The sequence below is a fragment of the Nothobranchius furzeri genome, chromosome 6 (assembly GCF_043380555.1).
Source record: "Nothobranchius furzeri strain GRZ-AD chromosome 6, NfurGRZ-RIMD1, whole genome shotgun sequence".
In the NCBI taxonomy this organism is placed as follows: Eukaryota; Metazoa; Chordata; class Actinopteri; order Cyprinodontiformes; family Nothobranchiidae; genus Nothobranchius; species Nothobranchius furzeri.
Window position 1 is genome coordinate 76,903,470 of NC_091746.1, and position 27,402 is coordinate 76,930,871.

General features: G+C 41.1%; 1 protein-coding gene across 2 annotated transcripts; it reads left to right on the forward strand.

Moving 5' to 3' along the window:
• On the forward strand, positions 1–27,402 carry LOC107375181 (ligand dependent nuclear receptor corepressor-like). Of its 2 annotated transcripts, XM_015943571.3 has the most exons (8): positions 1–130; positions 879–944; positions 9,184–9,272; positions 9,364–9,490; positions 11,634–11,858; positions 14,363–14,438; positions 21,785–27,000; positions 27,083–27,402. In XM_015943571.3, exons 1-8 carry the CDS (start codon positions 37–39, stop codon positions 27,088–27,090), a joined length of 5,901 nt encoding a protein of 1,966 aa, XP_015799057.3. In that variant the 5' UTR covers positions 1–36; the 3' UTR covers positions 27,091–27,402. The 2 variants fall into 2 exon arrangements, with proteins under 2 accessions (XP_015799057.3, XP_054600743.2); XM_054744768.2 differs by lacking the exons at positions 1–130; positions 879–944; positions 9,184–9,272; ... (1 more) ...; positions 11,634–11,858; positions 14,363–14,438 and adding an exon at positions 15,473–15,757.

The window sequence follows — 27,402 nt, forward strand, 5'->3', positions numbered from 1 at the left end:
AGAAGGTGGTGGAGAGAGAGGGGGGAAGGAGTAAGAATGGCGGCCGTGCAGTGCACCAGATGCACGGCAGAAAGGAAAGGGTTTCGGCGGGAACTTGATACTTGGCGGCACCGCTTGATACACTGCGTTGGTATGAACCATTTGCAGCTTCACATTTCATTTGAATAAAACAGCTAACTAGACAGGTTTGATCGGAGAGCAGAGATCGCTGTCCCGAGCTAGCTAGCTAGTAGCTAGCTGGTAGCCCACAGCGCCGTAGGAGGTTATCTAGCTACTAGCCGGCGACTCCCGTTTCTTTGTCCCCTCTGGGCAAACTATCGCTTCATCGGTGTTCGCTTATTACACGTTTCTTTGTTGCTCAGACTTTGTTGGTCTGTCCCTAATCTGTATCACGTTATTTCTAAGGTGTTATTTCGACAATAACTGAATGTTTATTGACAGGGCTCTTTTTTGGTCATGCTAAAACTATGCTATGCTAAGGTAAAATAAATATTTAGGTGAGGGGACTGTTGATGTTGACAATGCTAATGTCTGTATTTCGATAATAACAGTAATTGTAGCGTTCTCTGTTGACGCTTTTGTGCAAAATTTGTTGTTCAACATTATTCTACAGAAAAAACAGGCACGTTTAAATATGTCTTGCTCAATTTAAGTGAACTGTAAGTAAAGATGGATCATACCAATATTTATAATTAAAATGCCTTCAGTCCACTCATCTAGGCATTCATGACTAGATTATTTCGGTATAGAGTGATATGTGTTGCCTTTTTGAAGATTGCAGTAAACTAATATATGTTTCTATATACAGTTGTAGTAAACTGGAGCATGGATGAAGCAGTATATAAGTATAAATACTGACATGTCATTTTATCTTGCAGGGTTAGAAAGTATCCTAGAGGGAATCTATGGCCCGCTGCTGTTGAGAGACCTCCATTTATTTAATGGTGAGATATTGATTGCCTTCATTTATTATAGTGGTCATTTAGTTTTATAGATTTAGTCCAGTCTTACATTATCCAGTCTCTAAGTCCCTGTTACCTTTTTATAAAGCTTTTACCTAACATCTTAATTCTCACCAGGGAAAGTGTCATTTTAGATAATTGTCGCACTAACATGTTTGGCAGAGAAATGGAGTCTTTAGCAGTTTTCATGATGCAATTGCATCTCATTGTTACAGATGATTTAGTATTTTCTGTTCAAGGCATGCACTGGAATGGAATGCATATCAATATTTAAATCTGGATTTATAAACAACTCTTCTTCGTGGCTATTTTAAGTTGATCAGCTGTCCTTTTGGTGGAATTCATTCAAGCTGAATTAAGTTGGGGTAAAAGCAGTTGATTTGTCTTAACACCAGACCTCTTGACTTGCTGATGCATGAAAAGCAAATGTGTTTTAAAGAATCAGTTAAGAATTGACTGGAAACCAGCGAAGAACAGCAGAAAATGGCACAAAACCAAATCTGTTTACCATGATTGTGAAGAAGAAGAAGAAGAAAATATCATTTCTATAGCGCCTCTCGAGATAAAAATCACGAGGCGCTTCACAAAAACAAAAAATGTAAAAATATAAAAAATAATTTAGAAAATGGTTAAAAATATATTTAAAATGAGCAAAAAATAGACAATTGTGATTAAAAAATGTTAAGAAAGAGAGAGAGTGACTAGGGAAGAGGGAAATCAGTGGATCCTGAGGAAGGTGGAATAGGTGGGGAGAGCAGAATAAAGAGAGTGGTGAAGAAGGTCATACAAAAGCCAGCTTGAACAAGTGAGTTTTCAGCTGTTTTTTAAAAGGAGACCACTGAGTCCACTGATCTCAGGCTCAGGGGGAGAGAGTTCCAGAGTCTGGTGGCCACAGCAGCAAATGATCTGTCACCTTTGGTCTTTAGCCTGGTGCTGCCCAACCAGTAGGCTTTGGTCACTGGACCTCAGGGACCTGCTGGGGGTGTAGGGACTAAGAAGATCACCAATGTAAGATGGTGCTTGTCCATGTAAGGCCCTAAAGACCAGAACCAGGATCTTGAAATGAACCCTGAAGTTGACTGGCAGCCAATGAAGCTGGAGGAGAAGCGGGGTGATGTGGGTGTGTTTGGAGGACTTGGTCAGAAGCCGAGCACAGGCATTCTGAACCACCTGTAGACGGTTCAGGGAGGTTCTGCTCAGACACGTGAAAAGAGAGTTACAGTAGTCTAAGCGTGAGGAGATGAAGGTGTGGAGAACTGTCTCAAGTTCAGAGCGGGACAGAATGGGACTCAGCTTTGCAATGATCCTGAGATGGAAGAAGGAAGAGTGAACAAGAGAACTGACATGAGAATCCAGGGTGAGAGCTGGGTCAAAGGTCATGCCAAGATTCCTGACGGAAGGTTTGGTGTGAGAAGCAAGCTGACTAAGAGAGTCTCTGACTTTGGGAACCAGCTTGTCTGGGGCACAGAGGAGGATCTCAGTCTTATCTTCATTCAGCTGTAGAAAGCTCCCAGCCATCCAAGTTTTGATAGTCTAAGCAGGTGTGTAACAGCTGCAGCTTAGACATCTCATGGGGCTTAAAGGAGATGTACAGCTGGATGTCATCTGCATAAAGATGGTAGGAGATTCCTTTGAAGGAGCTCAGGATGTGCTGAAGAGGAAGCAGATAGAGGAGGAAGAGCAGAGGCCACATCACAGAACCTTGTGGGACACCATGGGTAAGAGAGGTGGTGGAGGACCTAAACTTGGAGACGGCCACAGAAAAGGAGCGCTCAGAGAGATAAGAGGAGAACCACTCCAGAGCAGTTCCTGATAGGCCTACCCAGTCTCTCAGCCTCTCCAGTAGCAGGTGATGGTCAACAGTGTTAAAGGCTGCAGTCAGGTCCAGCAGGACCAGAACAGAACAATCCCCTGCATCACTGTGAGTCAGAAGGTCATTAGAGACCCTAAGAAGAGCTGTTTCAGTAGAATGAGCTCTACGAAGACCTGACTGGAAGCAACCATAGATGTTATTAGGGCTGCAGCTATCGAATATTTTTGTAATCGAGTACTCTATCGAATCTTTTATCGATGAATCGAGTAATCGGCCCAAACAGCACCAGAACCGCTCACGGTGCATGCGCAAACATGGCTCGCCAGCCATTTCCCTATTAAGACATATCCGTTTTAATTTCTACACTTTTTTTTTCACATGCAATTACAAGGATTGTCAAGAAAGCATGTTTGCCGTGGTTATGTCAAATTATACTGATCACAAAACATTTATTTACTTTCTTTCATTTTCCTCCGCCACTCTCATAAATACCTGTGTCCTGCAACAATCCCGGGGGACAACAGACATCAATAACAACACAACAAAAAGTCCAACGCGTTGTGTAAAAACTGCTATTTTTAGCACACTTTTAGGTAAGACGTGTTGCTACCAGACGCACAGTGTGAGCTGAAACTGAGTGCTACAAATGAAAAAGTCGCACAGTGTCCGCAGAATATTTAGCTGACCTCCGAGTCCGCTTGCAGGAGTGACATTGACATGTGGATGTTTCCTGGTCAGATGCTGCAGCATCGAGGATGTGGTGTTGTGGTAGGCTAAATCCATTTTACAGTATTTACACTGGACTACGTTTTCCACCTTACAGAGTGAAAAATGGTCCCACACCTTTGACATTTTCTGTCTTTTTCGCACTCCACCGGTGTCCACGTTGTCCGCCATGGCTTCAGAGAAAGTTAAGTTATATTCGCTACTGGCGTGTGCATTCAGTGCAGTGTGTATGTGCGTCACTTATTTCAGTCCGGGTGAAACGTGACCCCGGGCGATTGCAAAGCCATGAATTAATTAAACATGAATTAAACAAAGCCTCGAGACAGAGAATTTGACTCGAGGCTTTTTTGTACTCGAATTATTCGAGGTACTCGAGGAATCGTTTCAGCCCTAGATGTTATGTTCATCAAGAGCAGCTGTGAGTTGTTTAGCCACAACCTTTTCCAAGATCTTGGAGATGAACGGAAGTTTAGAGATGGGTCTGAAGCTGCTTTGGAGAGAGGGGTCGAGACTCGGTTTTTTAAGAAGCGGGTGGATTACAGCGTTCTTAAAGTAAGCAGGGACCTGACCAGAAACCAGAGAAGCATTAATTATAGAGAGCACGCTGGGAACGATGGACTGAAAAACACTTTCAAAGACGAGGGTAAGATGTCGAGGGGGCATGCAGAGGTCTTCATAGAGTTAACTAGTTTGGTTAACTCAGGCAAAGAAACAGGAGCAAAGCTATCTAGGATGACGGGCCTGGTTGGAGTCGGGAGAGGCAGCGATAAGGCTGAAGGAGAGATGCTAGATCTAACCTTATTGACTTTGTCCACAAAGAAAAGACAGAAAGTTCTCACAGTCTGCAACAGAGTGGAAGGGGGCTGTAGGAGAGGCAGGAGAGACGATGCTGCTGATGGTGTTAAACAGCACCTTGGGGTTCGCTTTGCTCTGGGACACCAGGTTGGAAAAATAGGAAACCCTAGTGTCTCTGACTGCAGAGTTAAAGGATGACAGAATATTCTTTAGGTGCAGCAGATGGACGTGGAGATGGGTTTTCTTTCACAAGCGCTCAATTTTTCTGCATTGGCGCTTCAGGCTGCAAAGGCAGTCTGTAAACCAGGGAGTAGGGTTCACTGCAGGAACTGATCTGGTTCTGACAGGACAGATGTTGTCCAGATTGGAGAGACAGTGCTCGTTAAACTGAGAAGTTAAGGAATCTGGGTCGTTATCAGAAGAACAGGGTGGATCAAAAGCAGCAGAAAAATTGTTAGCTGTGCTCTCATTAAGAAAACGAGAACTAACCACACAGCGAGCAGGAGGTGGGGACGCAGAAACTGACAAGTTAAAGAAAATGCAATGGTGATCTGAAATATAAACTTCCTCAGGACTAACACTGTCAGCATTTTAGACTCAGGCTAAAAACAAGGTCCAGAGTGTGCCCCCTGGTGTGTGTGGGGCCAGAAACATGCTGGGTAAAGCTGAACCAGAACCCCGGGGCTGGCTAAGAAAAGAATAACCACTCGGGCAGTGTTCAATCGTGTTTCTGTGTCTGTTTGCTTTCTGGTTTTGACAGGTTAAAGGGAGTAATCTGATCATTTTTGTTAAGATTTAGGGTCACTGGGCCTCATATTAATAAGTCATAGTAATGGTTTAGTTTTGTGCAAAATACTACACATTTTCACCTGAAGGTCCTTGTCACTGGGGCATCATTGTGCTGCAAAAACAGTCAATTCCATATGTAAACTCAGGCACGACAAGGATATGATCAACTCCAAACTACCAACATTTTCAATCTTCAACTCTAGAACTGGTAAAATGAATGTTTCTACATCTTGTTATCTAACCCTTACTACCTAAATGCTTCCACCACTAAAGAAAATACTCCACTGCAGTGTTGTTTTTGGCGATCATCTTAGTCTTAGTCTTAGTCTTGACGACAAAATGCATTTTGATCTTGGTCAGTTTTAGCCTACTAAAATTCAAAAAGGTTTTAGTCGACAAAGATTTTTGTTTTAAATTTTACTCAACATTAAACAAAGTACTATTCTCAAATTAATTTATAGGTCAGACATGTATTCTGAGCTACTGGAGTGAGTTTCATACCAACAAGATTTATTTTACGGCTATGGGACAAAATCTCAGCTGCCCCAAATTTTGTAAAACAATAATCCCCAGACTGGTATCTTTTTTATTTTTTATTTTTACCTTATTGTTAATCACTAATGATGTATGTAATTTATTGATGTAGATATTTGCATCATTTTGTAGATTTCCACTAAAGAAAGTTATGATTTTCTTTCCTTAACAGAATGGACTTTAAGGAATTATACAGAGTATTCTACACAATATTTATACAGAAATAAAGAAATATGTTTGTTTAATTTATTATTGGAGTTATTAGACCTCCATCTTGAATGCATATTGTGAAGTCCACCTACTTAAATGCAGTCATGTTTTTCCACAGACTGCAGTGTTGTGAACTTTCACAGAATTAATATAAGTAACCCAGTTCTGCTCTTGAGCATCAGCAGAGATGCTCATAAACATTTAGATGGGCTTAAACTGTTATGCTGTTGGGTTAAAAAGCAGGAATGTGACCCGTTATTAGGAACCAGTGAGCAGAGACAATAATCCTGACACATTGACGTTAAAAACCTTAAACCTGTTCAGATCAAACCTGTTAAAAACTGTTGTTGTTTTTTTTTCTTCATTTATCTGCCCAAAAGCATGACAATTTCAGGAAGCACACTGATAAGAAACGTGTTAATACTACGGAAATGTTTTAAAGTAGCAACGTCGTCGCTCATAGTAGCGTCAATGAGCGGCTAAGCGCTGTGCATTCCCGCAGCAGGGAAGCACTGAGCCGAACTGAAGTTGGCGTTCAACCACATCAGAAATCCACGCAAATAGAGTGGTTAGTGCTTTCTGATCTGAGTGGGGAGCCAGCTTCACTCAAAACTGCTGGGGCTCAGTGAGCAAAGTTTTCGTCTAGTCTCGGCTCGTTAACGAAAAGTCCTGTTCGGCTCGTCCTGTTTTAGTCACCAAAGAGCTATTTTTAGCTCGTCAGCGTCTCGTTTCTGTTATGAAAAAAAAGGGCGTCAACGAAATCAATTCGTCATCGTTTTCGTTAACAAAAACAACATTGCTCCACCGAGTTGGATGTGCTCTTGGTGTTTACGTATCCATTTAATTTCACCAGTGACGGCACGTTAGTTTTTCCTGCTGTCACTAGTTAAGTTGATGCAGAAGCTTATTCTTTATAAATTTACATGTTTGTAAATCACCATTTGCATTGGATTTTAGAAAACGGCAACATTTGCGAGTATCCTGTAGAATATGAAGGAAGTTCGACTGTAACTTGAACAGATAATGTTGTAGAGATCTGGCAGTCGTGAGTAATTTCTCAGACAAAATACAGTTTTAGAGATAGATTTATATGCCCCTTATCTAGTCATTTGCTTGTTTCCCCAACAGCTGGTTTACAGTCCTCTGTACCTCAAGTCATTTTAATTTAAAGTATCACATCAGATCCTAACTTCTCCCTCTGGTGTTTAATAATTAATTAACTTTTTAAAACGTGCAGATCCATCAAAAGAGATGGCTTATATATCTTTAGTTAGAATACCTAACAGACGAGTAAGGCAAGTAAGCAAGGCCGCTTTATTTTTATAGCACATTTCATACACAGAGGCAATTCAGTGTGCTTCCCTGTAGTGAGAATAGCGCAAACTTTAAATTAATGTGACAGCACCATTAAAATACACAAATTAAATTCAGATTTAAGAATCAGATACAAGACGAAGTTAAACAGTGAGCAATTACAGTGCAAAAAGTGCAGCATAAGAAACATTCATTCAAAGGCTGATGAACACATGAAAGTTTTAATTTTGATTTAAAAGTTACTAGAGTCAGGGCAGACTTGAAGTCATAGGGAAGCTGATTCCATCTGTGGGCAGCAAATTAGCTAAAAGCAGCTGGCAACCAGTGTAGAGATTTAAGAGCAGGAGTGATGTGCTCGGTTCTCTTGGTTCTTGTTAAGACTCTAGCAGCAGCATTCTGAATAAGCTGCAGTTGCTGATATTTTATATGCTTTTACTTTGTAATTTTCACTACATTGGTTTTATTTGTTTAATTTTATTGCTGTACAGCACCTTGGTGGCATGCTTGTGCCTGTAAGGTGCTTTATTAATAAAGGTTGACTTGAGGTTTTGGGAAGACCAGACAGAAGACCATTGCAATAATCCAGCCTGCTGTAATGACCATTTTAATCTCGTCGTGTGTACAGAACAGAACTTTGATGTTATTGTAGGGCCGCTCAATTAATCGAATTTTAATCCCAATTACGGTCTGAGTTTTGAATGATTATAAAAACAAAACAAGCCGATTATTTGCTCCTCCCACTTGCGCTGCCCTGAGTTACAAATGAAGCGCTCCTCCCACAGTGTTGCCAACTTTGCGACTTTGACGCTATTTCTAACAGCTTTTCAGACCCCCTTCTTGACTTTTGAAATCGTAAAAGTACCTAGCGAACACCTCAGAAACATCTCTGGTAGCCCTTAGCTACTTTCTGGATAACTGTCGACATTTCCTGCAGGTTAGCTAAACACTCCGCCTGCGCTCCGGACGTTCTTCAGAACATTAGGAAAGGGAATGATGTAGTGATGTGTCAGTCGCTAAAGAAACGGCTCTCAGAGCCGGCTCCATGTTGGAGTAACCAGAGTGAGTGACACACACCGTAACTGTGGGCTCCTGAGCCGCTAAAAACAGCTAAATGTGCGCGTGCTAAACACGTACAGCTTGCCCATGATTGCTGTGAAACCGGGTTGGGGGTGCAGCTGTGGTTGGGACAATTATTACATTAACTGATGGACTTGTAAATAAATAGTTTATAAATAAGGTAAAAAGTTCCTCACGCTGATAAATAACTAATCTCTCTGAGGACATGGTGCTAGTGTACTCTCCTACAGCACCTTGACATGACTAAATAAATGTAATACAACATTTTATGAACATCAATTTAGTAGCATTTATTTGTTATGAATGCCACTGTATAATTCTTGCTGTCAGTATTTGCAAGATATTGGTATTTTTGTCTGTACTGGTTAGACTTAAATGAGTTAAACCAAGGTCTGTAGCCCTTAGGTCATAAACTATGAACTATAAGTATATTGGTCTTTTTATACTGGGAATCAGGAGTTATTTTAGTGATCATCTTGTTTCTTATTTAATTTTGTCCTGATTGTGCCCTGAGCAGTTTTATGACTGAATAAAAACAAATAAAATCAACATAAATTGAAAAATCGTCTTAAATAATCGAGATCTCAATTTCAGTCACCATAATTGTGATTATTATTTTTGCCATAATCGAGCAGCCCTATGTTATAGTAAAACTAAAACAAAGCTAAAACATAAAAATATGTTAGAAGTGATTGCTCAGGATGTGGAAATAGATTTTGTCAGTCATTCACAATGTAGTGGGGATCCATCCACACCGTGGGATCAGTTTTGTACTCAGTCTAGATGAGGCGTACGGGTGAGCCAGCATAGCAATACTGATTGCTAACTGAATGTATGGAGAAATAGGTGTTATGATGTAGTTTAACTATTGTTTGTATTTATCATACTTTAGCTCATGAGAGAGCTCCTGCTGTGGACCCTTTGATCATCGATTACCTGAATTATTGATTTCCTTTGTTTCAGACTGTGAACCTGAAGAGGTGGACGACTGGTCCCCAGAATCAAGCCGCTCCTTTTGTTCGTTCTGTAATCTTTCACTGGACAAACTTACTGTAAGGATGAACGAGTTCTTAAGAGCTAACTGTAATTTTTTGTAAAAGACATTTTTGGAGAAACTGATTTTTAAATAATTTTTTCATGTAGGATCAAGCACCTGCCGCCACGTCGCCTCTCTCCTCCCCCTCCGATTACTCTCCATGTCAGACCTCAACCATCTCTGAGAGCAACCAGTCAGCGCACAAATTCCTTCAAGCTGTCTTTCACAAGAAAGGTCAGACAGTTGAGAGATCCTTTCTGCTTTAACCATGAGATGATTTCAGAAACTGGTTACAGTGTAGATGGTGAACATTTTTGCCTATTTGCCTTGAAGACATGAAGAGTTGAAGCTTACAACTCGGTGGTAGATGAAGGTATTCTCAAGGCAACACTAAACCTTAATGCTACGTGAATGCAACAACATAACTTCAAAGATGAGTCATGTTCCTTGTGTTTAGGACAAGGTTAATTTAAACTCTTATTTTTGTGTCTTGTGGGTGTTTAAGGAGTTGGGACACTTAAACATGGCTGAGGGAGAGAAAAATGCTGTTTACCCAAACAACAGTAAAATTAATTATTTGAAGTTGGACTGTTTCGTCCATATACAGGTGCTGGCCAGTAAATTAGAATATCATCAAAAGGTTGAAAATATTTCAGTAATTCCATTCAAAACGTGAAACTTGTACATTATATTCATGCAATGCACACAGACCAATGTATTTCCGATGTTTATTACGTTTAATTTTGATATTTATAGGTGACAACCAATGAAAACATCAAATCTGGTATCTCAGAAAATTAGAATATTCTAAAGGCCAATGAAAAAATGTTTGTTTCTCTAATGTTGGCCAACTGAAAAGAATGAACATGAAAAGAATGTGCATGTATAGCACTCAATACTTAGTCGGGGCTCCTTTTGCCTCAATAACTGCAGTAATGCGGCGTGGCATGGACTCGATCAGTCTGTGGCACTGCTCAGGTGTTATGAGAGCCCAGGTTGCTCTGATAGTCGTCTTCAGCTCCTCTGCATTGTTGGGTCTAGCGTATTGCATCCTCCGCTTCACAATACCCCATAGATTTTCTATGGGGTTAAGGTCAGGCGAGTTTGCTGGCCAATCAAGGACAGGGATACCATGGTCCTTGAACCAGGTGCTGGTGGTTTTGGCACTGTGTGCAGGTGCCAAGTCCTGTTGAAAGGTGAAGTCTGCATCCCCATAAAGTTGGTCAGCAGCAGGAAGCATGAAGTGCTCTAAAACTTCCTGGTAGACGGCTGCATTGACCCTGGACCTCAGGAAACAGAGTGGGCCAACACCGGCAGATGACATGGCACCCCACACCATCACTGACGGTGGAAACTTTACACTGGACCTCATGCAACGTGGATTCTGTGCTTCTCCGCTCTTCCTCCAGACTCTGGGTCCTTGATTTCCAAAGGAAATGCAGAACTTGCTTTCATCAGAAAACATAACTTTGGACCACTCAGCATCAGTCCAGTCCTTTTTGTCCTTGGCCCAGGCGAGACGCTTCTTGCGCTGTTTCTTGTTCAAGAGTGGCTTGACACACGGAATGCGACACCTGAATCCCATGTCTTTCATGAGTCTCCTCGTGGTGGTTCTTGAAGCGCTGACTCCAGCTGCAGTCCACTCTTTGTGGATCTCCCCCACATTTTTGAATGGGTTTGTCGTCACAATTCTCTGCAGGGTGCGGTTATCCCTAGAGCTTGTACACTTTTTTCTACCACATTTTTTCCGTCCCTTCGCCTGTCTGTTAATGTGCTTGGACACAGAGCTCTGCGAACAGCCAGCTTCTTTAGCAATCACCTTTTGTGTCTTGCCCTCCTTGTGCAAGGTGTCAATGATTGTCTTTTGGACAGCTGTTAAGTCAGAAGTCTTCCCCATGATTGTGGTGCCTTCAAAACAAGACTGAGGGACCTTTTAAAGGCCTTTGCAGGTGTTTTGAGTAAATCAGCTGATTAGAGTGGCAGCAGGTGTCTTATATTCAGCCTTTTCAGAATATTCTAATTTTTTGAGATACCAAATTTGGAGTTTTCATTAGTTGTCACTTATGAATATCAAATTTAAATGTAATGAACATTGGAAATACATTGGTCTGTGTGCATTGCATGAATATAATGTACAAGTTTCACGTTTTGAATGGAATTACTGAAATATTTTCAACCTTTTGATGATATTCTAATTTACTGGCCAGCACCTGTAAATGTTTACTCACAACCTGCTGACGTGTGTTTGTAGGCCATTGGCTCATCAGTTAAATCCAATTCCCTTCAAGGTTTAGCTGAGCGACATCTTAATTAAAACTAGAGTCATTGATGAAGATTATGTAATTTAATCTGCACCTACCTTCTTTCTGGTTTTCAGATGTGACCCTGGACTGTGATTCGAACATCCCTCTGGTTGCTCAGGAGCTGATGAAGAAGATGATACGTCAATTTGCTGTGGAGTATGCGTCCAAGTGCCTACTCCGCACCGGCACAAATGGTACAAACGGTGTCACAAGCCCCTCATCGCCAGTTTCTGAGACATCCGATGGCCCTTTGGACCTCACAGTGAGCCGAGCGGTGGAGGAGATACAATCTGAACCAGGTAGGAAAAGCTAGCAATTCAAAACCTTCACAGAGGTGCTTCAAGTTTACAGATTTTTTTTTCTAACAGCAGCAAAGACAGGCCTTAAAGGCATAATAAGTAAGAATTGTACATTGAAGGAAAGTCACAAAATGGTCTATGATATAATAAAGATTTTTCATATATTATCCATCCATCCATTGTCTGGTGCCTATCTCCAGCAGTCTATGGGTTATCAGGCGGGGTACACCCTGGACAGAGAGCCAGTCCATCGCAGGGCAACACAGAGACACACACGACAAACAATCACACACACACACTTAAGGACAATTTAGACAGACCAATCAACCTTTGAACTGTGGGAGGAAGCCGGAGTACCCGGAGAGAATCCACGCATGAACAGGGAGAACATGCAAACTCCATGCAGAAAGATCCCAGGCCGGGAAGCGAACCCAGGACCTTCTCGCTGCAAGGCAACAGCTCTAACCACTGCGCAGCCCTATGTTAATTATATTATATTATGTTTCAGTTATTCATTGTTTAGTAAATCTGCATGCATTTCAAAAATTCTGTTTCTGTCAATATGCGGTGCTATGTGTACATTAATGAGGGGGAAAATTTTTTAATTGGTTTTAGCCAATAGCTGCAATATAATGGATGAAAAGTTGACAGGGGCCTGAATGCTTTCTGTACCCACTGTATTTGAGTAAGGGTGCAAAGTCTTCAATGCAACGCTGCACTGGCATTTGTAATTCGACACTGGCTGGAAAACAGTTGTGGAAAGTATGTTGGCCAGTAAAAGGAGCAGCCCAGGAGTTATTGTACCCCTAAGAAGCCATGGCATCCTTTTGTTTTACTCTATCGGGAAAAGAAAGCTAGAGGCTAATGTTGAGCTAGCAATGCTAATGCGGTGAATTAAAGAAAAAACCTCAAGCTACTTTTTCAATTACCAGTAACTCAAGATTATTGTGGAATGTTTTAATTACTAATCAATTTACTGTGAATGACTCATCATCTGGAATCTCCTGGCGCTGATCCGGTGTCGGTACAGGATCTGCTCGGGTGCAAGATCGGCTCGGGGTCCTTCGACTGCCGATGACGTCGAAGTACGGCAAACCGACTTGGACAAAATACACTACACCTCTATACTGTTGGAAAGAATTTAGCACTTTCGTTATTAAAATAACGTTTCTTAATTTGTGTTTATAATGGTATTAGTAAAATAAAACACTATATCTTATTCATAATGTTGAACTCCTCTTTGAGCACATCCCTTGAAGAATCATAGGTATTAGCAACACCTGTGAAATTGTATTTGCAGGAAAGAAGTGTGTCCCGTTTATTTAAGTATTTTGTGTTTAGAGTTTTTGACGTCTTGTCATAGACTGTAGCTGCTAGCCAAAACTCTGGAGTTAAAAGTTTTCTGGCTTTACTAAAAAACCTGTCTGTATTTATTTGATTGATGGTATTTTTACTTTCTATTAGACTCCAAATGTAATCATTTGGCACGTTTGTAATTCATTATTTGCAATAATGTAATCGGCGATATTAGCAATAGCATTCCTATGGGTTTTTCCATGTATATTAGCATTGCGCTAACCACTCGCTGCCAAATTGCAGCCTTTGAGATTAGAACATCTCCTGGCTTTAGTAAAATACCTGTCTGTACTTATTTGATTGATGGTATTTTTACTTTCTATTAGACTCCAAATGTAATCATTTGGCACGTTTGTAATTCATTATTTGCAATAATGTAATCGGCGATATTAGCATTAGCATTCCTATGGGTTTTTCCATGTATATTAGCATTGCGCTAACCACTCGCTGCCAAATTGCAGCCTTTGAGATTAGAAAATCTCCTGGCTTTACTAAAATACCTGTCTGTACTTATTTGATTGATGGTATTTTTACTTTCTATAAGACTCCAAATGTAATCATTTGGCACGTTTCTAAATCATAATTTGTAATAATGTAATCGGCGATATTAGCATTAGCATTCCTATGGGTTTTTCCATGTATATTAGCATTGCGCTAACCACTCGCTGCCAAATTGAAGCCTTTGAGATTAGAAAATCTCCTTTTGTCACATCGCAATTTAATTGCACATGCAGTTAATCGTTCAGCCCTAATATACATGCAGCTCTATGCTACAAGTGTATTTTCAAAGAGGTAATGATGGATTTCTTTGTAAAAGTTGTCCATCTTTCCAATAGAAAGATTTGCCTGGACCAACGTAACATGATAACAACGTAACGTGATTACGTAATTCCGTAAGGTTCATATTCAGCCAATCAACTACTTAGACGTCATCGGCAGTCGACGGACCCCGAGCCGATCTTGCACCCGAGCAGATCCTGTACCGACACCGTAACTGGCAACAGTTGCTCAGAGTGGACTCATTTGTTTTGATACATGGACTGCAGTATCCAAATTTGACCACTGGATGTCATTCTTACTTGATGCACCTTTAAAGTAAGTGAGTATCAGTGTCTATATTCTAACTGTAGTTTTGTTTTTTGTAACAGATGGCGTACTGGATCTCTCAAACCGTAACTCTTCAAGCTCCTCAACTTTATCATCCTCCAGTCAGAAAGCTACAGGGTAAGAGTTTTTTTTATTATTTAACTTGTAGGCTTTCAGATCAGCCAAATTGCAGATGGGAAATAAAAGTACCATTACTTTGTGAGTTTAAAATAAATTAATGGTTTGATTTGTTTGGCAAAGATTTCTCGGGACTGAAACCTTATGTTAGGAGTTTTTATTTACAAATTATCACTGCTGACAAAGATACTCTGACTAGCATCAGCACAGCTGTTTTTACTGGTACTGCTGGATTTAACCAGCTGGTATCTCTTCTGGGGAATGAAACTCCTACTGCTGTTTTTCTTGCTTTAGTAACCGTATGAAACTTCATGGAGCTATTTTTTGTCTGATGCTTTGGTTATATGGGGTTGACTCTTTTATCTCTTGAGCGGTAACGTCACAGCAAAGGTTGAATTCAATTTACCAACAGCTCAGGACTGTACGATGAGGACAACATTGTACTATCTCACCTTTTTACTGATCTCTTTATGATGAGCTTGATTATTCAGCCGTGTTGTATGTGAGCTTCAAAGTAACTCCAGCCATTCACAGACTGTCCCACCTGGACGTGAAGAGGCTTTGCCACACACAGTGAGTGAGTGAGTGAGTGAGTGAGTGAGTGTGCGCGTGTGTGTGTGAGAGGGAGAGAGACAGATTGTAGCAGTGTGTGTTTGAAGGTCTGAGAACATACAGACATGAAACTAACAGAGGCAGTGATGTTACCAACACAAGGCATAAAGGAGTGGACCCCTCAGTCTTCACCCCTCCCCTATGCCAAAATAAAAACCACCATCACCTCCATCCTGACCCTGCTCTTTGGTCCTCCCATTCCTAGGAGGCAGCACAGGCAGAAGGAGTACATTGAGAGGAGCTTGGAGCTGTCAGAGTGGTTACTGTCCAAGGCTTTGAAGGATATTCGTTCAGGGAGACTTCAAGAGCAACGGGCTGCGTTGCTCTATGGGATACCGCTGCAAACCTTGCGGCAAGGTTTGGATGGCCTGGCTGAAGGAAGGCTGGGGGTGCTGCATCAGTTTACACGGGGAAGCAGAGATACCAGGGATGAAGTGACCTCTTACAGCGTGACATCGTTGACATTAGGCGGCAAAGCTCGTCTCGTTCTGCAGAAGGTGGCGGCGTGGGCGGAGCAAGCAGAAATTGGTGAAGGTGCCAAGGAGAATGGAGACTTGAGTTTCCCATCTTCTGGTCTTGCCTTCAGTCCACCAAGTGACCAACAGAAGACCCTCCCTCACTGTATCCCCCAGCTCAGGGATGCTCTCCAGCGCCCACCAAGCCCAGCCTCCAGTTTGGGATCATCCACAATTCTGCGCATTCCTCAGGTTCGTTTCATGACTGACCACAACAAGTTAATTTCAGCTAAAAATTGCAAAATGGCCGAAAATCCTCATCACCGTTACTCGTTAAATAAGAGTACTGCCAGTTTATCCACAGCAACTGCCAGACCTTTATCCTTCTTGAAACTCAGACCTCCATTCTTGGCACACGGCTGTTCAGGCGGTACCAACCAGTTACCTCATCACCTGGGACCACGCGGATCCTCGCTGGATGGATCAGAAGAAGGGCTTGGTTGTCGGGATAAAGACAAGCAACCTAGGAAAAAACGTGGGCGATATCGCCAGTACGACCATGAACTGATGGAGGAAGCAATCACTATGGTGATGGCTGGTCGCATGAGTGTTTCCAAGGCTCAAGGGGTGTATGGGGTTCCTCATAGCACACTGGAATACAAAGTCAAAGAACGCACGGGAACACTAAAGAACCCTCCCAAAAAAAGGTCTACTACCTTTTACTCATCGAGTTCCAACTCTGGATCTGGTACCATGACCAGTTCGACTAACTCAGGAAGTCTTGCCTCAGCTGCAGATGTGAAGAGGTCCTAGACCACAGAATGCCTCAAAGTCCTCAACACTTGAAAACGTCACCTCCTAAAAAGATGAATATTTTCTGGAGAATTTGTGAACTTCAACCCAGGCCTTTATGGAAAACACAAATAATATTCAGGTTTTTAATTGTGTGTAATGTGATAGTCACACTTTGAGCTGTATTTTTCTAGTGAGGTCCTTGGCTGTGCTTAAAGCATTTTTTCAGTGATGCTCAGTATGTTTTTGTTCACCGTTGCTTCTAAACTCAGCAAACCCTTTATTGCTTTTAGCATTGATGCTAAAACAAGCATGTGGCTCGCCTTATTTTATCAGTTTACTTTGTCTACAAATTTCAAACACTTGAAAAGGAACAGATTCAGACTAGGACCTTGTATAAGACTGAAAACGTTTAACATTTCAAATTTGTCATTTGTACATTATTAGTCGTTTTTGCAAATTTATTTATATATATTATATATCTCATAATTTCCTCTTGTGAAAGCAAATTATGACATGGTTTTATTTTTATTTTCAGAGTTATTTTGTCTGTAAAAATGTTAAAACGCAGTCGTTGTCGACCTGTGTTAGACTGGTCTCCATACTGCTTTTATCCTTAAGATTTCTTTTAATGGCGCACCTGGCTATATATGGTTGGAAGGAATGCCGAGGAACAACTATGAAATACAGTCCTAGACCTCTTAAAATCTATAAAACAAAGTGTGACTCTAATTTTAATAATTTTTGTATAATAAGTTATTCAGGTTTGAATCGGTTCTTGAAACTCCACGATAATGGAGTATTAATGATTGTTATTTGCAGCTTTCTATCTCTAGGTTTTACCTGGGCTATTGAAGTGACTTAGAGCCATTATAACAAATTAAGAACTTGTTTCTATCTAAACCTCTTTAAACGGACAATTTGTATAGTAACAAGTGCTGTGGTGGCTACATCTTAACATTTTTGTTGAAGAGATTGGTTTGAAGCCATCTTGTATTTGTATTGTTTCCCTCTTGTTTTGTGCAAGCTAGTCAGAACAATGTATTGCGTGTAGTTGGAATGCAAATGTGCAGCATGTTTCAAAATGTGCACTGATACGCTTGAGAACTGTCTGTTGTTGTGTATGTGTACTGCTTGTTCTTTATTGCATATTTATTACGAACTCTGCTACTGTAGCTGTATTACTGCTAACCTCATACACGACTGCTGCTTAACTTCACTGGACTGTTCCCTTGACAAACTGTCGTGTAGCTTTGTCAAAACCTCATCTATAGAGTCAAAGATGCAGTAACATGCATGAGCCTAAAAGACAGATTAGCGCTTGTTGCATGTTGGGGGTTCATTGTTGTTGATGGTTGATCGTGTCAGTTTCTGAAGGCTGCAGTGGTTTAAGGTTTCTGTGAAAACTAGTCGTGTTTTCGTGTGATCGTTACGCTATTTAGTGCAAGGCTTGCCGACTGCTTCTTTTGCGTTTTTTGAAAGTACTAGATGTTGCGTCTACACTCATGTCTGCCTCTCGGATGGGCCTCTTTATTTATAGTGCTATTACCAAAGCAGCATTTCAGGGTTAGCCACATAAAGCTGCTTCTGCTGGTTTTGCTGCTATGCCAGCCCATCTAGTTCTCGTGCTCTTACACTCTCTAACCTCATTGTCACATATACCTCTGAACTTTATTTGCCCAGTGTCTGGTCACACACCAAGTTCTCATTCTTAGTAAACAATCTGCTCATGTAAGAGCTCTTAAGATTTTTGTTTGTCAAGGATCAGCACCCAAGTGTAAATTAATAGCCATCAGCAACACTTAAACTCCTAAACTATTAGTATAAAATAAGCCATTTATTGGAGGATTTAGATTTTTTTTTATTTTTTAATGTTTCCCTCAGTGGTCTTTGATAATTTGAGGGTGATTTTTAAGCTGTTGTATTTTCAGCTTTCTTCAGTCACAGGATTATGTGACTTTTCAATCTCTTTGTAACTGTGGGAGCTCTACGGACACACCTGAATGTCTCTGTTTATACAGGTGCATGGTTCCTGTGTCTCAGGCAGCAGCTTAGTGCATTGATATTTCTACTCTGGGAGATATTGCCATGTGTCTCATACGCCCTTTTCACACATCACATTCATAACACGAATGGTTTATTAATCTTTTAAAATGACGACATTCCCTCAGTTATTACTTTTCCACGAGTGTTTTATGCGAAACACATTGGAAGTGAAAGAGTGAAATCTAATAGTTTATAATCATCTGTCATAGTCTCGGTCTTTTTACAACTTGATGCCATAATAAATCATAATGACTTGTCAGTTGTTCAATGAAAGCAGAGATTGCTCATTCTACCAGGTAAAAGCCATCGAGATTAGCATCTCTTACTCGGACAGGAAGTGGATCTGAGCAGTTTAAAATACTGATTTATGGTGGCACATAAGATCAAGCCAAAGATTTGCTATCTTAGCTTGGAAATCTAGACAGACCTTAGAAGTAGCAGATGTTTTTGTCTGCAGGTCATTCTAGTCGCTCTCCATTGTAGCTTCAGCGGGTCCACCATCGGCCTGAGCAATTTTAGGTCAGACCAATCACAGCTCTCTGTTTGTAGCGAGACATAGGGTGGGGTTAGCACCAGGGCTGCGACAGGGAAAAACTACAAAGATGGCGTCAGCTCAGGAAGGACATTCATTTGAAATAGTTTTGGCATCAACTTTAGACTATTTAGACTTAGGTTATTCTTTGAGACATGAGCAGATGGAGGTACTTGAGTCCCTTATTTCAAAAAGAGGATGTATTTGCTTCTAGTTTAACGGTGTATGGTAGACTGCCCCACTGACTGAGTTCTGTAGCGAGAAAGACGGTTTGAAAGCCAACCTTCGAATCCGCCCCCACAACTGAGCTCTGTCCATGGGTCTTGGCTGGACGTATGCTGACATTCATCGCATGGCTTGCAGGCTATAGTTTTCTTGTTTTTCATCTGAAAACTGCCTGCACTACTGCTAAATTTCAGGCAAAATCCTGGCTGGAGCTCTTTAATTCACGTAAAACTGCTAACAGAAACGACAGTTACCTTACTGCTGGTCTTATTAACCGGCCAAATTTGACCTAATCATGTTTCTGTCACAAAGAGCTACCAGATTTTATTTATTTATTTATTTATTTATTTTGCTGATTGAACGATAAGTGCATGTGTGAAAAGGGCTAACAGGTTCAGTTGTAAATATGCCAAATACCCCTTGGGATATAGCACCAGATTACTGTTTTATTGAATAAGCTTAGTTACAATATGTTCTGGTAACATACCTAGGCTTTCAGTTCCTGATTTTGTTTTCTCGTTGTTTATTTTTTAGTAGGCAGACTGAACTGCAGGCAAATCAGTTGAGCAGCTTAATATAAATCTTATATTTATGCATAAATCGATTATTGCACTATGATTTCCTTTTTAAATGTAGATCTCCATTTTGTGTTGTTAATGCATACCTATTTATTGACTGTGAAACAGGACCATAATTTTAGTTTCATCCTAGTGATTTATTTATTATTTATTGGAGCACTTTGATTCAATGTGATGTGTATTTGCTACAATTGCATGAATGCTTTATTATTGTTTATTTAATTTTAGTCCAGAAATGACACTTCTGACTGTTGTGCTTACGTTTCTATGAAATTATTTAAACAATATTTGTAACTCAAACATGATACTTCAGAATGTAAAGTTACATTCAAGCAAGTTTAAAATATCCAATGTTACACACTTTGGTTGTTTTTAATGCTGTAAACTGACTTTATTGCAAACTACTATAATTTATTGGCTGTTGAATATTAAGGGGTGTTTTTTGAACTGTTACTTTGTTGGCAAACTGTCGCCGTACAATGTGGCAGTGCCTTCGAGCGTTTCTGCAATCATACCTCCTGCTTTCAGCAGAATGTCATTTGTTTTCAGCAGCTTGTCAATAAACAGTTCCCTGATTTCATCAGTTGCCTGGTCTGTTTTGACTTTGCTGACAAAGATGTTTTCTGAACGTGTGTCGAGAAGAATAGAGCAGGAGCGCACTGGTTAGTGCACGATTTTAACCAATGGAAGTGGAAAAAATTAGCACTGACCACTGGGCTCCATCGCCATTCTTCTCTACACAGTTTCACGTCCCTCAGCTGGGTAGCACCTCTCCTCGGAGTGCCTTTACTTTAGTAATACGTTTCCTGAATGGTCTTGCACAATAGTACTTTGAACAGTTGTGCTTTTAACTGTTGCCATTTTCAAGAAGCTGCTGATTGATGCTGGCATTTCAAGAAAATCGTAAAAGTAGGTGGCCTTCTTTATCAAAGAAAACTTTAGTGTTTGGTTCAAGTTTCTCTCTGATCTCCAGAGTTTCTTTGCTTAAGTCAGCTTGATTTTGTATTCTACAGCTTTTGGAAATTAATGTGATTAAAAAAATGTACTTGTAAAAATAGTTGAGTCCAAAACATTAGTATGGTAAGAATTGTTCATGGTAAGGTAGGAATGTGCCACTTTATTGTGTTTAGCTCTAAGAATTAGTAATGATTTCACACACAGTTTTCATTAATAGGTGCTATCAAGCCAGCCTGAAGGATCTGTACCTTGGAAATGGCAACAAACAACTGTTCTTGTCAAAAGTTACTCAGTTTTACTTCATTACAATTTTATTTACAAACTGAACATGTGTTGAAACAAAATAGTGAACCCTAACTTGTCTTTTGTATGATTTAAGCTCCTGGTAAATACACTTTTACAGTCAGACAGGCGGGTTCTTAAATGTCTGAACATTGTTACGTTTATTTCTTAAAAAGATTTCATATTTTCCTCCTGCAACATTTTTGAATGAGTCCATTATGTGGAATTGGAATTGTTACACATCAATACACCACTGAAATGCCATTTTGAGGGTTAAAACAAAGGTGAATATGGTAGTTTTTAGCTGTCCTTGTGCAGACATGAACTTTAAAACATATACCATTATAAACCTTTGTTGTCCAGTAATTTTGCCCTCTACATTCTAGTCCATTTTTATTGCTGTTTTGCAGAAAAAACAAGAAAGTTTTCAGTGTTTGATTTCAGCTGTATGTGGATTTCTCTGGGTCCTCTGTATTTTTCAGTGACAGTATACAATGGATGGTGAATTTCCATAATTCTTTTAATTGTTTTTATTTTGTGTGTTTCTTAATCGAAGTTTTGTCCTACCTTGCCATACACTTTCAGTTATCTGGGAGGGAATATTGAGTAATGTTTTCAGTTTTTATATTGGATTATGAATGCAGTAAAGGTGGTTAGGTGCAGTTAGTTCTCTATGTATTTTAGTTTATAAGACTGGTGAAACTGAGAGGAAGTAGGTATAATTGAAACATCAGGATTACTAGAAGCTAATATGTCTAAGACATTGTTAAAATTGTATTGTTACTGGAGTTGTTTATCCTCTCTTTTTAGCAATTGGCTAAGTTTTGAGTAAACTCCTTAATCCCAATTTTGCATTTTTATCTTTAGTTTCAGGCTGCCATTGGTTACAGAAGAACAAGGAGGAGTAGGACAGCGAGGGACTAAGACTTCTGCATTGGATGCTGTTCTACATTCTCTTTGTCCAGCACACCGATCTTTACTCTACCAAATTCTGAAACTTGCCCAACAGGAAAACTTGCTTTTGTTTCTCAATCGTAAGCCTGTTGATTCGACAGAATCCCTCTGCAGTCACTGTAGTGCAAACTCACAGGAACACATTACATGCCATTCAGTCCTTTTTGTTGAATGTAAGGCCCATAACCGCAGTATCTGCTGCCCTTCAGCTGACTGTAATCATCGAAGCCATTGCAATCTCAGTTATCATCCGGTGGACTCAAATTCTAGCTGTAGCATCCAGCAACGACCTTTCAAAGACTCTAACATTGATGATCAACGAGGCCCAAATTGCGGCTGTGTGGAGAGTTGCAGGTTGGACACTTGTTCTCCTCTATGCTCCAAGAGGCTACACTGCAATGCCTGCCAGAATCTGGCAGCAGGATGCATAAATAACACAGTGAGTTCATTTAAATCCTGTCCTATGTTCTCACAGACTTCACTATGTCCTTCCTCTTCTAGATTGTGCTCTGTGTGTTATGAGAAAACCAGCTCTGGCTCCTGTTGTTCGCAACATGCATATTCAACACAAGTCGGAAATATTGGAGATGAGGATCATTTTACCACACAGAACAGGGGGCTGAGTCCTTCTCCTCCTCGACTTTCTCCTATACCGTCAGATATCGGCAAGAAACCCAATGAAAAGCCACCGTCTCTGTTTCACCACAGACATGGAGAGGAAACTGACCTAGGAAATAAAAATAGACTTGTGAGTTCAAATCACGCGACAGCAGGTGTGGATACAGAAAATAAGCTCCCGTGTAAGATGCCAGACACCAAAATGGAACAGAACACAAATGGGACTTTACTGCAAGACGTTATGAGTCGTTTCAGTCAGAAATTGGATAACATCACACCTGTGGAAAATGACCCTACTCTGGTTTCAACCGCTATCTATGTTTCTGAGAAGGAACAACAATTTCCCTCCACCAGTCAGAACCTGCCGTTTCATGCCGACTCCCATTTGACTGAAATCATCACTACAGTGCTCCACACAGGCAACGCTAGTGACTACAATCTTAGTGAGCTGTTTACACGCCATGATGACAGAGAGCCTAAGTCACCTAATACCCGTGCCCGGTGTCGCCAAAAAATTCAGATTGCTATAGCAACCCCCACTGACAATGCTTCTGCCAGAAGGCATACCTTGGAAATAAAACGGAAGCTTGCCATGCTCGATCCATCCTACAAAAGGAGAAAGGTGCCTCAAGCGAAGAAAGCAAGACTGAAAGATGGAGGGAGTTCTATAACTGCATCAGGAACTTCAACAGATCCAAATATAACTAAAGAGATGTCTAAAAAAGAGGCACAAGTAGTCTTAGAACCTGCAGAGGATATGATCACGGAAGTAATATTAAGTACGCTCTCCGCAGAAAGTCAAAGGGAAGGTGATCAGGAAAAGGTAGAGGCGGTTGTAGTTACAGAAGAGTTACTTGTAAATGGGGAGCAGGGGGGACTATCGCATAAGCATAACAATGTTGCTAATGTTCAGCACACATCTGAGCAGCAAAAAACAACTAGAAAGCGAGGTCCAAAAGGAGACTATGTTGAACTAGAAATGGCTGCCTGTTCTGCCAAGACAGCCCCAGGTCCCTGTAAAGAGGGTTGTACGGGTAACAGTGTGTCAACTAATGGGAGTCATGGAGCATCCCCATTAGGTCAAAACTCTGGCACAGAAAACATACCAGAAAAGGCGTCCCTTAGTACTGTTAAAGATGGCTGTAGATATCAGTCTAACCAGTCCATTGAAAAAAGGAGATCAATGAGAAATATAGTCCCTCCGCAGCGGTTTAACTCCTATGTCACGTGGCATGCACCAATACTTAATGTCTTCAATAAAGATGGAGACACTGATGACACTCAATCTGAATGTGAACCTGCAGGAAAACTTGCCTTTCAAATAACACAAAGAGAACCATCTAACACAGAACCTAAAGATCAGACACATTCCTTTGTTCCAACTATGGTTACGAAAGACGAGAGTTCTGATGAGCACCGTAAAAAAATAGGTACAAATGGTAGTGACAGTGGTACACATAGAAGGTTACGATCAACAACAACAAAACTACAGGAGTCAGAATTTTCCCAAAGCCCATTAAATAATGGCACCAAAATTCAACCTGCCTATCCTGCTAGCTTTCCAGCCCCCCAAGGTGAATACATTAGTCCAATCAAGCTGATGTTTGTATCACAAGTGAAGGACAAAGAAGGAGTTAAATATAGTCTAAAGTCCGCAAGGTCTGGGTTTAGTACAGCAGAAGTATCTTTTGACCCCTGTGAAGAGTCTTCATGGTCGGGAATGCCTCAGAAACATAAAAACCGGAGAAAAGAGGGTGCAGTATCACTAGTAAAGCCAGTTCTAACATCTTTAAAATATGTTGGCTCATCTACATTGCCTTCTTCATCGCCTCCAAAATCTGCATCCTTATCCACAAAACCTCTAAAGTCTACATCTTCAAAGTCAGCAACTTCACATTCTAAGTCTGCATCTCCATTGGCATCTTCATCAAGAAAGTCTGCATGTTCACCTGCAAAGTCCACATCTCCATCATCAAAATCCGCATCTTCATCGAAAAAGTCCATATCTTCACCTTCAGAGTCTGCATCTCCACTGGCATCTTCATCAAGAAAGTCCACTTGGTCACCTGCAAAGTGCACATCTCCATCACCAAAATCCGCATCTTCATCAAAGTCCATTTCTTCACCTGCAAAGTCAGCATCTTCACCGAGGTCGGTCTCTTTGTCACCTAAAAATAGCTCAAGAAGATCAAGCATCAGTACTCCAACAAAGCGCTTATCTGAACCCGAAAGCCATCGATCACCTGGTGACTTGCCATGTGAAACAACCCCTCCAAAAAGACGCCCAGGTCGACCTAAGAAGTTGGGACCTCAGCCAGAGCAAAAAGTGAAGAGGCCCATTGGTCGTCCACCTAAACAGAAAACTGAAGGAGCTGTAGGAGAGTCCAAGTCACTGAATGGAAATGGGATTCCTGAACAAAATGACGACAGTATTGTCAAGAATCTCAAAATAACAGTTTTGTATGGCCGTTCCAGGAAAAACAAAAGAGTGGTGTCAGAAGGGTGCAACCTGATTTCCACCAATTTTGGTGGTGATTGCCATGCAGTGGAAGTCAGAAGGAACTTGGCCACTTTATTACATAGTTCTAGTCAAATTAAAACAGCCTTAGAAGAATTAAATTTTGTTGGCCCTGCTAAAGAGTTTGCGTCTCAGTCTGGCAGCAACATCAAATGTCAGAAGAAGGCTAAAGCTGCACCCATGAGAAAACCAGGAAGACCTGCAAAAGTTAAAATCTCTGGGATCTCAGTCACTGTTAAAACAGCATCACCTTGGCAACGCAAAATTATGATGAATAAAGATACTACTCCACACTCGTCTGAAACGCAGCTTTCTAAGAAATCACTTCTACCAGATTTCAAATCTTCTGGAGAGCCTTGTACCATCAGCTATCAGACAACAACCAGAAGTAATCAAACTAAGGAGGTAATGGAAACGACGACTAACAATAGAAGTGAACTACCTAGTCAGCCAATTGCAGTGCGACACTCAATAAGGGACAGAAAACCCTCAGTACACTTTCTCCATGCTGTTGCCACCTCCAGTTCTAGATCATATAGTTGCAGTAGCGCTTTGCTACGGCGCTCCAAAAAGCTTCTGCTGAATAAGGCGAGCAGTGAACGGAAACAGGAACAACTAGGTAGTGTTGGGATTTTAGGGGAGAAAAGACAGCTTTGTGGACAAAAAAAAGAAAGTGTCGCTCAAGATTTGAGCCGAGTAGCAAAGGTATCGTTAGATTCAATATTTCACCCAAAAGAAACTGTACGTTGGTGGATATCATCAGCTGAAGAGGAGACTGTGAACCAGGAGCTTGCCAGGAGAATCCGAGTCATCTCTGACACCTGGGTCTCAGACATGGCCAACAACCAAGGCAAAGAAACTTCCTTTAGCAAGAAAATCGATACTAAAGGGAACAACTCTCTAACCAGAAAAGCAAAACAATCATCTGCTGTCCAAACATTGTTTGAATGTTCGCCTAATAAACCAAGGTCTTGTAGCATGCAGCAGATATGCTCCTGGTTCATGCAGACCACGGAGACACAATCTCTGGCTATTGTCAAAAAGGCGAGCTCCCGTAATCCCTACGAAGTTATGCACTTCTCTCGTTCTGCCATTAAACAAAGCATTGGCTACAGTCCTCAGGCAGAGCGACTTCGCAAACACATGAAGAAGTTTGCCAAGACTGTGCCAAAAAGTCCTCTGCAGCATCGGCAGGCTCAGATGCGGCTGAGGAAGAAAAATGCTTGTAAGGTTAGGCGACACCTTTTTGTTTCTAGATTTTCAGTGAGAAGGCGCAATCACCGAGTCATGTGGTGGAGGTGCACCTTGTCGGGTAGATTTTGGGCCACCCTGATTAGAGCAAGAACACGATTCCTAACCAGGAAACAAAGGGAGAGTCGGCAAAAGAAGCAGAAACTCAAGATCAACAACAGAGGACACAAAGGTTACTCAAATTGGCCTTTAGCAACTGGATTAAAATCAAACCGTAAAGCATTGCACAGATCAGCAAAGGCTCCGTTTTCAAACTGTGTTAGTAACTTTCCCAGCACTCCTGGCAACCAAACTCAGGAGCACGGGGATGAACAGAAAGAGCAGAACCTCTGTTCCAAAGCTTGGAGTCCTGAGACCCTGAAGGAATGCCGCGTGTTTCTCAGGAAGATTAACTCTCCAAGCAACAAGTTGACTGGGGAATGGGACTCCTGTACTGTGACACTGGATGATGGGTTGCGTTCTACATGCCTCTTTGCTGGAGAAAAGAGGGAACTGGAAGGAGTTGTTAAAGCTGTGAAAAGAAAAAGAAGTATGAACAAAAAGACTGCTGCAAGAGTGCCGTCAAGTCCTGGACCTAAATCAGCCCACAACCAGAATGTGGCTGAAGTGGAGAGGCAGAGGCGTAAACACAAACACCCTGGAGTTGTGTCCCCTGAGTTACCACAAGAACCACCAGCAAAAATGTTGAGACAATCGCGAATGAGGGGCCTGAGTGGGCCGAGGTGGCGCGACTTTGTGTTTGGTACGTACCGTGGCTCACTCACTTAATTCTGGATAACATTTTTAAATGCTTAAAACATGTATATTTTTATTTTTTCCTGCAGATAACTGAATCAAATGACCTCCTCTCCATTGGTAAGGGACTGTGGTTTAATGTGGGGCCTTTGGATATTAAGCTTACCACACAGGCGGACCGTCCCACAGCGGTCCAGTCTAACACTCAGCAGTTATGTAGCAGTCTAATTTAAGAGCTTGATGTTGCACTATTTTTACCCATGTTCTTTGTTTTAGTCATCTTGCCTTTTTTTGTCTTTCTATGAATAGAGAAACAATTCATTACGTCAAGGAGTTTTGTTAAAATTTCCACATTAGAAGGAAAGATGAAGCATTAATACTTTTTCCATCTCTCCCAGAAAACACCTCC